Genomic DNA, 14283 nt, shown 5'->3' with positions numbered 1-14283 from the left:
AAGGTCAAGCACCGTCATTTCTCTAGTGATCCAGAGGAAAAAAAGAAAAGCCAACAATGTTAATTGTTAGCTTTTATCTTTTGACTCTCTGTCTCCCTGTCCAAAAATGTCTGTGTTAGAGTCTAAAATCTATGTGAATATGACTAAATTACAGTTTCACCCTAGTTTAACTAGATGGCTTTAATGCTGAATGTGCCCTTGATTTAGTTGGATGTACACCAGATTTCCACTAAATACATACAGTGGTGCATACATGTCTCATTTCCTCAGAATACTGAACATGACTGTTAAAACAAATTATGTCTCTTTCTCTACAAAATGTTACTTTTAAAAAATTTATTCTGCCAATTAGTTCATAGATTCTCATTGTAGTGTGCTGAAATAGAATTGACTGCCAGATGCATAGGAATAGTAATTACTACTCTCAGTAGTCTTTGAAGAAAGACTGTTATCACAAATAATATGTTTATTTGTCATCTCACTTTCTCCTCATTATAAAAAAAATCATAGAATCATAGAATCACAGAATGGCCGAGGTTGAAAAGGACCGCAATGATCATCTAGTTTCAACCCCTCTGCTATGTTCAGGGTCGTCAACCACCAGACCAGGCTACCAAGCCGGGCCTTGAATGCCTCCAGGGATGGGTCATCCACAACGTCTTTGGGCAACCTGTTCCTGTGCATCACCAGCATCACCATCCTCTTTGTGAAAAAATTCCTCCTAATATCTAACCTAGACCTCCCCTGTCTTAGTTTAAAACCACTCCCCCTTGTCCTATCACTGTCCACCCTTGTAAACAGCCATTCACCTTCCTGTTTATATGCTCCCTTCAAGTATTGCAAGGCCACAATGAGGTCTCCCCGGAGTCTTCTCTTCTCCAAGCTAAACAAAACCAGTTCCCTCAACCTTTCCTCACAGGAGAGGTGCTCCAGCCCTCTGATCATTTTAGTGGCCCTCCTCTGGACCCGCTCCAAGAGTTCCATATCCTTTCTGCATTGGGGTCCCCAGGCCTGGACGCAGCGCTGCAGATGGGGCCTCATAAGAGCCAAGTAGAGGGGGACAATCACCTCCCTCTCCCTGCTGGCCTCCCCTTTTTTAATGCAGCCCAGAACACAGTTGGCCTTATGGGCTGCAAGCGCACACTGCTGGCTCATGTCCAGCTTCTCGTCTACCTGGACCCCCAAGTCCTTCTCCACAGGGCTGCTCTCAAGGAGATCTTCCCCCAGTTTGTATAAATAGCTGGGATTACCCCAACCCAAGTTCAGCACCTTGCACTTGGCCTTATTGAACTTCAGTATGTTTGCATGGGCCCACTTTTCCAGCCTGTCCAGGTCCTTCTGGATGGCTTCCCTTCCATCCAATGTATCAACTGCACCGCTCAGCTTGGTGCTGAGGGTGGACTCGATGCCATTGTCTGTGTCACTGATGAAGATGCTGAAGACCACCGGTCCCACTTGTGGCCACCCTCCACCCTGACATAGAACCACTGATCACAACCCTTTGGCTGCATCCAGCCAGCCAATTCCTACACCACTGAACAGTCCATCCTTCAAATTCACACCTCTCCAATTTAGAGAGAAGGATGTGGCGAGAGACCATGTCAAAGGCTTTGCAGAAGGCCATGTAGATGACATCCATAAATATTGCACTTAACTGTATCTGAAACAGGAGAATAAGAGCTGGTAGTCTGATGGCACTCGAATTATATGTAAAGATGGATTACTTGCATATGAATAAACAAAAGATTACTTTGATATTGGTTCATATAAGTTCTGGTTGTGAAGAAGATGTCAGAGGCTAGGGTTTGTTCTGAGGTAAAGATAATTTTATTGCCTGTTCGTTGAGCTGTGTACAACCCAAGAGAAAGCAAGCAGTAGGGGACAGATGGGCACTGTATCTTGAAGCATTTTAGGTGACATTCTTTTTTTTTCTTTCTTTCTTTCTTTCTTTTTTTTTTTTTCCCCTAGCGTGATTATGGTGGTCCCTTGGTTTGTGAACAAAACAGGCTAAAAATAGTAGTGGGTGTCATTGTTCCTGGCCGTGGATGTGCCATTCGAAATCGTCCTGGAATTTTTGTTCGAGTCTCATATTACTCCCGGTGGATACACAAGATTATGATGACCTACAGAAAACCCTGAAGAAAACTCAACAGCTTCCATTTACAGAGAGATTGTGGACAGCATAGAATTAAGGTGTAATGTAAAGATCAACCATTTTTAAACTACTTGATAGTCAAGTTTGTTGAACTTCTTTTAATATTTATAGGTGTTATTGGTGTTTTGTCTATCAGTGTTGTTTTATAAATATTGAAGTAACTTACAGTATATGCAAGTATGGTGACATATCTCCTGAAGATACTTGAATGGGTAAACAATTTTGCAAAGATATTATTACTGGATGATTAATGGTTTGTACAAAAAGATCACATGAGCTCTTTTTTTGCTGCTCTTCAGATTATCTTAGAAGGGGTAACGTATTATAGCTTTATTTAACACAACTTATTCTTTCTATGAGCCGCACACTTCTCTTCAGATATGACAATAGTTCTACTGAGAGAGATATACATCTATCAAAGACAGCATATATCACCCTATTTCTCATACCCCCTTGAGAGAGGTCAAAAATGTCAATATTTCATTACAGAAACATCCCTTTTGAAATTAATCTTCTCATTGTTGACAAACTTTGACAAGCCTTCAATCAGTGAAATTCTCACAGAAGTCAGTATCACTTCCTATTACAGTACTTGTAGGCTCTTCCTATACTTGGTTCCTTTAGTGTGAAGGTGGTCCCCTAAAAGATATCTCAAAAAATTCTCTAGATAGGCGAAGAGAAGTAGTAATGAACTGGTTAGCAAACTGTTGATCATTTTTTCAAAGTTTGTCATAGAACTAACTGTGAATTTACAATGTTAGAAATTGTATGTGATTGGATTGAAAAAGTAGTCTTGATTTGCCACTGATGGACATTTGCCATTAAAAGTATTTAAACTAAATATGTCCAAATCCTTCTCAAGAGATAAGTGTTAAAAATTGAAAGGATCCTACATATTGATTTAAAAGTAACTTTGTTAACAGTGGGGAAAAAAAAAAATAGTTGAATATGGCACCTGGATGAAAGACAGCAGTAGGAAAATAAGATATATATTAATAAACTTTTCAGAGACTTCAGATATTTAGTAAGATCTTACCTAAATTTGGTCCAAAATGTGTCCCTCATATAGTCTCTTTCAGGACAATAAAATTATTTCAGGGAGATGATCTTGTACAAAATGGAGAAAGTATCACTAGTAGTTAAGCACTTTGTGTTTCCTGCCTACATGTGGAACTATCATTTCCCTTTAGGCTGATTTGGAAAGGGAACATACAGTCAGCATCTGTGAAAAGTGCTTGTTCCCCTTTAGATATGTAACTGTATGTCTGGAATTATAATACATTTAGCAGCTGGCAGTACGCTATAGGTGGCACCAACTACCCTGTAAATTCTAGAAAGTAGATACAACACATATCCAGTTATTTTTACTACTGTACATGCAATTGCATAAGTAACTGCACTATTACTTCACTTGTGACAGTGCACTTGTATATGTTTCCAGTAGCAAATTGTAAGGTATATAGATCATATCTAACTGCATAGCCACTAAACTGACATGATGATGTAGACACATAAATAAACATTTTATTTCATTCTGAAGACGCAGGGCTGAGTTCTGCCCTGGCAGAAAGTAACCATTTCAGAAGAGCTGTCATGGGAGGCCGTTCTCATGTTAACTCACCAAATTATTTTCTTCAGCAGTGCACTTTGGCTACAGTGAGACTTAAATATGCTTACATCTCCTAGTCAACTAGGATGAATTTTAGCCCAAGCTTAAATTGCTTGGCTTGCTGGGGTTTGTGTCAAGCGTCCAGCAATGTCTACTAGTGCATAGGAAGAAATATTTTAGGAAGTAGAGCATCTGAAATTCCTTCTGATGTAAATAGTTTCCTTGGAACAGAAGCAACTTCCCTGTACTGGTAATCTGAAGGTGTGGATGCTACATGGATAGTCTATCTATCCTGGCTGCTTCTGAAGGCTTCATACTCCTTTTTGTCTCTCTTACTCACCAGGCTTAAAGAGGGCAGGATTTAGCCTGTTGTATTTACAATTAATTATTGCAATGTATGTAAAGACTGTATTCTTACTCAGTATATACTGAACGCAGCATATTGAAAGATTTTTTGAGAGAGACTTTTGTGAGTTTTGTTTTCAGTCATTAGTAGAATGTGGATAAAATACATAATTTCATGTTCACTCTTTGTACCCTAGGAATTCTTATGTGCTCACTGTATTATATGTGGCAGGCGTTTTGTTATGTCTATCTAAAAAATTGAATCTTAAAATATTTTAGTTATAATCTTCTGCTGTGCAGAAGGCTGTGATTTTTATATATATACACACACACACACACATATAAATATATGATTAAAAAATACTGTTTTTTGTTAGACAACATGTAAGGATTTTTACCTGTTTGTTCTAGGCATCACCTCAGTAAAAGAAATTGTTCAGAGTTGATGCTCCAGAACTTAACATGTTTGTATGCACTTGCTTATCAGGTGCTCTTGCTCTCCCTATCTCTATATGGAGGGCACACGAGACTCTGAAAAGCAAGGGAAGAGAAGAATAATGATATGCAGTAATGAATTTGTACTTCATTTATTCCTGTGAATATTTCTTGTTGGTACCAATGGTACCGTGCCAGGCAACTGTTATAACTACAGGATTCTCTTAAGAAAGAACACTCTACAGACACTCATTCATTGTTCTAACATATTGCTCTCTAATAACAGGTGGACTTACTCTAGTGCCCATCTAAATTTCTGAAAAGCCTCTTACTAACTTCAGTGGGATTTGGACTTTACTTTGCAGATGTGATTTTGTTCGTAATTATAATTAAAGGATACAGAACGTAAACTGTTATCTAAGGACATTCTTAAATTCCTTTGAATTTTGTCTTCCTTTTCCTTGCTGCAACTTATCTATGGACTCTGAAAAGTATAATAACTGGATACAGAATTTCAAACCTAAGACCTGATTTTGAGCTGCTGAAGTTAGTTTAACTCAATGACTTGTTTTCTTATGGCACTAAAACTGGCTGACACTTCTTCCTTTCCTTAATGAAAACATTTCTCCCTTTAAAAAAAAAGGTTTGTTTTCTTTTTCCTATCTCTTTTTCTCTCCTAAAGCTCATGATTCTCAGAGAAACTATAGCACTCATTGGGAATGTACTGGTCCAAATCTTTGCTGCTATGGCTAAAATCTTCTGTAGTTTGAAATTAAAATTCTGCAGACCTTAGCTGTGTGTAATGCCAATATACTTGACAGAGCTAATCACTTGAGTTAGGGTTTTCCAGACAAGGGTCCAAATATACTTCTGAGGGTCAAAATCTACTCAGGCAAAATGTCCCTTGAAATCAATGAATGTGATTATGAAAGTAGGGGCTGAAATTTGCTCAATGCTTTTCCCTACAGCTGTGCACTGAACTTAATGCATCCTTTTACACCGAAAAGCATACCAGTTCTGGACTACAAAGCAACTGCAAGAGCAGGCAAGGCTTTATTGCCATCTTTATGGAAAGCTGGTTGTAAACCAGTTCACTCCCATGAAATCTATATAAAACCAATAGTATTGGTTGTTTTGTCTTCTTTCCTTATCAGTTGTTTTGTTTTTTTTTTTTCCTCCCTCACATGCACTGGTATATTATTGTTTTATGAATGTTAGGGCTGCTGGCAAGAACTGACATGGCTTTTCATCCTAAAATTTTACAGTGTTCCTTTTTATATATACTCTTGGGCATTTGTGTATGGTGTTTTCTTGTGTGGGATCAATTCAGGGAGCTGCCTGTGGAATTCAGTGTATGATAAGAGTATTTTTTCATATTTAAGTGGGAAAAATAGTGCTTCCATTAATGATAACTGACCAAATGCCTAACGAAAAGGGAACACTGTGATTATAACCTGTATTACGATCTTCTGTAATTAATGGCATCTTCAGTAGTTAATAAAGTTGGTATTTTTGTAACCTTGTTTACTCTTATTATTCTTAATAAAGTATTTTATAAAAAATATCAACCTAATTAGCACTACATTTCTTATTTAAAGAAGAATCTTTGGAACTGCATTATTAGGAAAAAGCCTCAGTAAAATGAATGTCTACCAGTCCTAATTTCAGGAAAGGATTTTACTTGTGTAAAGAGAGCTGGTATTTTTAAGATCTTCATGCATCCAATACTGAGAGCAGCATAAAATGAAAGATAAAACCAAATCAAGGTGTGATCCTGCTGAGCCTCTCCAAGAGGTTTGTGCTGGAATTCTGCATAGACAATGACCCAAGCATACTGTGGGGAGAGTAATTTGGACTGAAAAGTTGTGCTTAATCTAAACAAGCATTTGGCACAAAGCTTATACTTTCTTACAGTTCCACTGTGATAGGTTTGGCATTTAAAATATGTCTCTTAACAAGATCAATTACATTTCAGGAAAGATCCTCCATTACTATGTCATTTAGTATTACCAGTGGTACATAACTCGATGCAAAGTGAACAAACTTAGATGCTATACTAGATGTACTTAATATCAAGAAAAGTCAACATCAATTGCTAGGAAAAAAAAAATAAAAATTGTGAACATTATTAGCATCACTGGATGAGCATCTCTGTCCACCTGAATATGGTCAAGCTCCTGTAGCATCATGGCATTCTGGTTCAGCAAGTTCGAGTAAGAGTCAGTAAGTTCATAGATGTTTTTTCATTATCCAGATGAAATTTCTAAATTCTATGCATTTCTGGTTACACTGAAATTTTGATAGTTTAAATACATATTTGCAACAACTCCAGCTATATAAATAATAAATCATTCTTCACATTATTTCATGTATAGAGTGTTTGAAGTCTGATTATGAATCTTCCATGCAAATATTTAATTATTTTTATCTGTGGAGGATTTTCTAATTGGTTCATAAGTTCAATGAATTTTATGAAGAACTCTTGAAACCAATGGGAAACTTGCCAGTAACTTCAACCATGAGGGCATGCTTCCAAAATTATAAAAATCTAGGTGCAGTCTGTATGTCAAAACTTATTCTTGCTATAGTTTTACGAAGTGTTAAGAATGTTTGTGTCACCTGTCTACTTCCTGGGAGCCACGAGAATTAACTGCTTGCACAACAAAGATCTACAAAGGGATACTGCCTTTTTATTACAATCTCCTGTTAAGGTTTTATCTTTTGCAGTTGCAAGATCACTGTAATCTGCAGATGATAAATGATGAAAACCACACAGATGATCAGTACTTGATTTCTGCTTTTTGTTATTTAGCAAGCCTCATGTAAACAGAGCAGGCCATTCAAAAGAGTTCAGCTGTGTATCAACTCTGCCTTCAAAAGCACCGACTTCTGGACAGCTATGTCCCAATAAAAACCACTTACAATAAATAGGGAAGAAAACAGCTGGGAGGAAAAAAGCAAATCATAAGAAGGTCAAGACCAAAGTAAGCCCTAAAATGAACAGACAAATTTTTCAGTCTCAATTTTTATACCATAGGATATGTGGTATGAAAAGTTGCAACAGAATAACAGCTGTTTCACTCTGGTTCAGGACACTTGAGAAAATACAGTGACACCATATGGTCACAGAAGATGTTATACATGTTGTTGCTTTATATCTGAAGATTTAATCCTACTTGCACTGAAATTAATGTCAGCCCATTATGTAGGTGTAGTGGGCAGATCCTAAAACTTCCTCCTGAACCTTTTGGCCGTCCTCGTAAATGCTGATTCTTTTTCAAGCACTCAAGGCATGCTCCACATTGATCTCCTGTGGCAGAGAAGTATGTGCTTTCATTCAAACATGGTCATTGAAGTTCCACTGAAGCTGTACTCAGTCAAAACAATTTGCTTCCAATTAAAATATTTTTTTCATTAAAATGATGATGATGATAAAAATAATAACAACAGCAACATGATGTATGCAGTTAGTGTATTTTTATTTTTTTTTTTAGAGTAAAAGCAATAAGGGAAAAACCTGTAAAACTGCATAACCTGAGAGATGTTAGGGATGTCTTGAGATATATGTCTATTTAAGATAGTGCTGTCCTCATCTTACTGGGAAAGAAGTTATACAAGACAGTGCAATTCACATCAATTTATTAAAAACAAGGCAGAAAATATGGCATTAGGAGAACAGATTGGATTAGAGGAGGCTATCTGAACAACAAGTGGTATAGTCCTCTTCTCAGTTTAAGAGAATTTTTACCTTAAGTAACATATGAGTTTATGGTATTTAATTCACTTCAGATTATACTAACTGAAAATTTTCCAGATGGTTTTCTTTCCTTGTGGATTAATGTCATCATGATACACAATCAGAGGAAATAGGCATTTACATCAACATTGCTGCTACAAACCATGTCAACAACAGTCTCACGTCTTGGGCGTAAATATACCATCTGCTGCTCAGCGTTGAGTTTAACAGTATTCAAACTTCATGTAGCAGTTAGAAAACTACCACCACCATATAGTTTCTTCTTCTCTCTCTCTCTGTCTTAAATCAAAACTGAGAAAAGCAGCTGTTTCACCACAAGGCAGACGAGTCCCCATGACCACACAATTCTATCATTTATTGAAGTTTAAGTTCCTGTTGAAAAAGTCCCCACATAGTATTATTTTTTCAGCTTTTCAACATCTTCGCTATACATCTCCAAGAATACCTACAGGGTGTGAAAAATATTTGCTGTCCTGAAATGTTCACAGCTACCAGGACATCTGCACAGATGTTCCTAGATTGTGATCGAGTGTATTAACACAAGGGAAAGGTAGATGCTAGGGTCTTCTACATATTCCACATCAGTGAGGCTCAGTTTCTGTGCTGGGAGGTGTTCTGCAGCCATCCATTCCAAACTGTTCATAATAGCCAGAGGCACAAAATAACACAAATTACATGTGGGCACACGACAACACATGCACCACACTCGTACAAATGCATGCAGCTGCCTTTGCAATGCTATCTAGCTGATCACTGCAGTGTTATTTAGCTGATCATTCAAAACTCCTTGGTCCACACAGATACTTCAGGAAAAAAAGTTATAACCTGGGATTTACCTATACTCCAAAATGCCAATTGGAATGCTGTGGTTTAGAAATAGGAAAATCTGAAAGGTAAGCCAGGACTGTTTATTTTTGCCTTATGATTAAGAATAATAAGAGGAAGCTTAATGGTGACACTCAGGAGTATGACTTTTTCACATCCTGATGTTGTGCACTTGTGATGGCAGAATTCTGTAGTGGAAACTGGAACTGGGAGTGATGGACTTGTGTGCCACACTTACCCTCAGCTGATATTCTTCATTTCTGGCTCAATCTTTTCAAACCTAACACGCAGAGCACTTTGCTCAGTGTCGTGGCTGGGGGAAGTGCAGTGTGACAAATGGATAAAATGCAACAAAGTGAGTTCCTACAAACACACTCTGGAGTAGCTGTTCCAAACCAATCCATTCAGTTCTGCCCTGACAGTCTGTTTACATATGTATTTGTGTGCACATATTTCTTTCTGTGTGCAAGCACAAGTATCTGCTTTGCCTAAAGCAATATACAGGCCGTCTCAATGGTACTTATTGTCCTCAAAGCAGATAAATAGATTCAATTAGTATTAAAACAGCTGTGTTCAAGTTTGGACCTGCCAGTGTAACTGTAGGCTGCATATCAAGGCCCTAAATGCTAGAAATGAACAAGCTCAGCCCTGGCTTTAAAGATGTCCAAACTGTCTTGTGGAACAATACTAAACATGTGCACCCACAGTGTTTATTGAAATGGTGCACAGGCCCTTAGAGACCCTTCCAGATGCTTTTTCCCTTTTACTGCACTTTAATTTTGTTAGTTATCAGTAAGGGCGGGGTTTAGTGCTAAGTCTGTTTTTAAAGCAAAACATTTTCCTGTAGGAATCTGCTTCTTTACTGGAGCACTTTCTGGGCTGCTAACCTAATCAATTTAGTTATGAATCTCTTCTGCAGTGCTGGTTGAGTTTTCCAGGCTGACATCCCACTTTATCTTAGCAAAGAGACTGTAACCACGGTATTCTTTAATTATCTTTGGTTCTACTTAGTGCTAATGACTTTCTAGTCTATGCAATTCCATAATGCTAATTGCTGAGTTTAACTTTATTTTATTTATTTTAGTTTTTACTTTACTATTTACTTTATTTTAGTTTTTATTTATCCATACCTTTCTTTCTTTTTTTATGCACGTGCCTTAAAAATTATATATTTTTCTTTAGATAGCCTCTGCATTAATCTACTCCCAAATTTTCTTATCAGTAAGTTTTCCATCATGACGTACTAATCTTACCAACTCTGTCTGCAAGAGTATGTCAGTTTTACTACCATGTTTGACAGAGACCAGGCTGTTTTCCAACTGAAATCTATTTGTTTTCTTTCCAGCCTGCCTCCCCAGGATCCCTCTCTGTGCAGTTTCCTCTGGAGAGGTATTTCCCTGCCTATTTGACTGTGGATTGTGCATTCCCTTTTAAAAGTAGCAGCAAAGTTTTGTACTCTTCCACTTCGTCAGTGTTAGGGCAGACTTCTGAGAGGCTGGTGATCACAACAATTCCAGACTCTCCACACTGAGTACAGAAATTGTTTCCCATTTCACTGTCAATTTCTTCACTTCATAAAATATTCCTTACCTGTAAAGCAGTTTCTAACTAAACACAGGAGGGAGTCTGAAGCTTTTGAGAGCTCAAGCAACCAAGGTTTACTGGAAGACATCTCACCTGGGTGCCAAACAAAAATTTTGGATGTGCTTCTTTCTGAAATATTTAAATGTAGCTTTGTCATTCTCCTATTCCTCCAAATGTTTATTTAAGACACTTAACACGAGTTCATGATTTCACCTCCTGGAATGGAGGCAAAGGAGGTAGTGGTGCTTGCATAGGAACACTGTGGTCCAGGGGATTCCTCAACACCGGTGACAAACAACAACTCAAATTCTTTTTCTTCTCATCTGGGTTTTCTTGCTCGTATTTGTTTGCTTGTTGCTTTATTATTCTATTTTATTGCTGACCAGGAGAAAATAAACAGGGAAGAGTAGGACTGGTGCAAGTGATGTGCTTGATTTGTCCACTGGGTAACACGTATCGCCTGCTAAAGGCAGCATTTTGGAGTGCTCTTCTCTTCACTCCTCTCTTGGCAGTTTTATTGGCCTACTTAGATGTCTGAAGACATTTCACTTTCTCTGTTTCAAAAGTGCCTTTCTCATTATATGCTTAGTAAGAGCAGAAGTGATTAAGTCCTTTTTTTTTATTATTATTATTATTCCTCCCCCTTCTGCATTGCTGTATGTGTCCCTCAGTATAGATTCAGCAACAGTACTGAGCACTTATATTACAGGACATTTTTATTCTGCAAAGTACAGAGCAAAAAATTCCTCGAGCATGATGAAGAATGAAGTGCTGTGATCATACCAGACTGCATTTCTGCATTTGCCTTTCTCTCTTCAAAGACCATGCCTGTAAAGACTAAGCTCTGTGGTGTGTGAAAGAGAAGAAAAATGATACTCAATCTAGAAAAGACAGTAACTTTTAGAAGAGATTGCTCCTTATACAGTTTTCGATTTCTCTTCAAGATGGCCTACCACTTGCACATGAGTAGGGAACTAAAGTCTGACTTGAAATAGAAAAGTTCTGTAGAGACAGAGGAGGAAATATTTTCAGGGCTACACTCAAGGAGATTTATGAATGAAAAAGTAGGACAGTAATTTTAGTTCTCAGGGCACCAAGCTGTAAGAAAGCAGCTTAGGAACCATGCAGGTTTTGATCACAGCTCATGACACCTGTTGCTGTTAGGTCTTTCTCAGGAAGATCCACCTATAAAAAGCACTGCTTAAAGGAAAAATTATAGCACTGACTTCCCTGAGACAAGCCCTTTGTACATGGAGTTTAGAGACATTTGGTTTGGTTTGATTTGTTTTCTACCTGTTATGGGAAGATTGAAAAAACAGCTTGAAGGAGTTTATGTTTGTGTGTGCATTTAGTCAGGCTTTTGTATCCAGTTTAGGAGATGAAAATCAAGGGAAGAGAACTTCAAAAAGAAATGTTTTCTTTCAAGCCACATCCTTTCTCTACCATTTTCCCAGATTCACACATTCATTAAAACTGGAGATATACTGCAGAGATAAAACAAATCAACCCATCCAAGTTAGAACGTATTGCAATTTGATTTAGAAACACTCCTTTTAAGGCTTAGAGTCTATAAAAATCACATCAAGAGAATACTGTACTCTGTGGTCATGTTTCAGGAAAGCTGACAGGAAATCTAAACTGCAAGGATTCTTCTGTAAAGCCAACTTGTTGTAATTGAAGCCAGGGGAAATATATTTATGTGTTTACTTGACCAAGAAGAAAGAAACAAAAACATATTTTCCTCCAATAGTACAGGGGGATTAGATTGTTATTAGTCACTTGTGTGCTGGACTTCCCTCCAGATCTCTCCTAATATTTTGTCTTACATTCAAAATAAACACAATATCAGCTCTAAGGAAATTAAAATATTTCATAGAATACAAAAACCAGGAAGATCTTCAAGTACCTGACATTTCACCTTTAAAGCCCTAGGGATATTGTCCAGTATTTCAAATTATTGAGGACTGCCCTCCTGTAGATTTGTGCACAATAAAACATTGCCTGCCTGCAATCTGGCACAAAACTGCAGCTGCAGAGATGGACAGTCTGTGTAATGGTGTATTAAGGTGTGATTAAATGGGCTAGGGTTTCCCAGAAAACTTGAGTATTTATTCCAGTAAAAAGATAACATGAAGTAGAATTGATCTGATTACAGGAGTTTTTGTCACCTGAGTACTTACTGTAATAGGTGGTAGAGGGTCAGTCAGCTCTATCACATAGGATTAATGTTGCTATTCAGGCAGGTGATCTCTAGAGTTCTACTGTAAGAATCAGTTAAATGATGATGTGAAGTATAAAAATATTCTGAAATATGCCAAGGTCAGGCTCAGCAGCAGATTTTGTCTTTGCTGTGTGTCTCTGATGATACAGAGCTGCCATAAATTTCTTCAACTGCTGTATAGCTTCATGCTGCCACATAGCAGTCAAAAGCAGCTGGCAAATCTCATCAGAGATATTTCATTTGATTAATTCTTGTGTATGGGCAGATGTAGTGCAGTCTGTCAAACCATGGAATTAAAAAAAAAAAAAAAAAAGATACAGCTTCTAGGGACTCTGCTGCTAGCTGTGTGAAGCTTTGGTAGCTAGAAGAGTACAAGAATCAAGAGTGGATATTTCTCCTAACAGGATATCTTTGATGTGAATCCTAACATAACTGCTGTTGGACATACTGCGTGAGAGAAAGCAGTCAGTTTATCATGTACAAGATAGCTGACCAAGATAACTAATACATTAGGTTTCGTCCAATTTAAACATTTCACAGCAGGAAACATCATACATCTCGCAAGAGAAGAATCTGTACATTTTATCACCATCCTGTGTGTTTTTAAGCTATTCAATTCTGTCATAATGTTCAAAGTGTTGAGAGAGAATCTCATATGTAAACTTTGTGATATTAATTCTGTATACTGAGCATGCCTACAGAGATTCCGTCATAATGGGCATATTATTCAGCACCTGACACATTTAGCACCATAATATCAACATGAATGGATAACACAACCCCTTAGGATCTGTTTTGGGTCCCTTCGTAAACATATGTTTAGCTTCAAGCATAAACTTAAGTTCCATTGATAAGTGAAGGCCTTTGAAGACACAATTAAACCAGTTAAATTTGTAAAGTACTGTAACTTTGGGTGAATGTGGGTAACTGCAAGAGGAACTTGTTTATATGCTACATAAGCCAAAAACACCATAAACATAAATAAGAGTTCCAAAACTGACATTAAAAATGTTAATGGTTCCCACACATTCCTTTACTCTTTTTAAAAATATAACATAGTCTGACATTGAAAGTCTCAACAACTGAAACTGTACGGATTAGGGTACACATTCAAATTTACTTTTGGTTTAATCTCAGTTTGCATAACTCTATGTCCAGATAGAGGTCAGTGAGAAGTTGTGTACCCAAAGGGCCCAACCTGGGACCAGTACTCTTTAATATCTGTATCAATGACACAGATGATGGAATCAAGTGCACCCTCAGGAATTCTGTGGATGATACCCAGATGAGTGGTGCAGTTTACATGGCAGAAGGAAGAAATGTCATCCAGAGGGACCTGAACAAGCTCAGAA

The 14283-nt window shown here is 37.6% G+C and overlaps 1 protein-coding gene across 4 annotated transcripts in view; it reads left to right on the top strand.

Annotated features, from left to right (window-relative positions):
* Positions 1-6108, top strand: part of HGF (hepatocyte growth factor) — a 61547-nt gene extending 55439 nt beyond the window's left edge. For all 4 annotated transcript variants that reach the window (XM_052680881.1, XM_052680880.1, XM_052680879.1 and 1 more), the window contains one exon: positions 1969-6108. In XM_052680881.1, coding sequence (XP_052536841.1) covers positions 1969-2139 — 171 coding nt within the window. In that variant the 3' untranslated portion in view covers positions 2140-6108. The remainder of the gene's footprint in view (positions 1-1968) is intronic.
* Positions 6109-14283: the final 8175 nt, after the last annotated feature.

The sequence above is a fragment of the Tympanuchus pallidicinctus genome, unplaced genomic scaffold, assembly GCF_026119805.1.
Source record: "Tympanuchus pallidicinctus isolate F22 unplaced genomic scaffold, pur_lepc_1.0 scaffold19, whole genome shotgun sequence".
NCBI classification, from domain to species: Eukaryota; Metazoa; Chordata; class Aves; order Galliformes; family Phasianidae; genus Tympanuchus; species Tympanuchus pallidicinctus.
The sequence above is the reverse complement of the archived record's forward strand: the minus strand, read 5'-3'. Positions and strand labels throughout refer to the sequence as shown.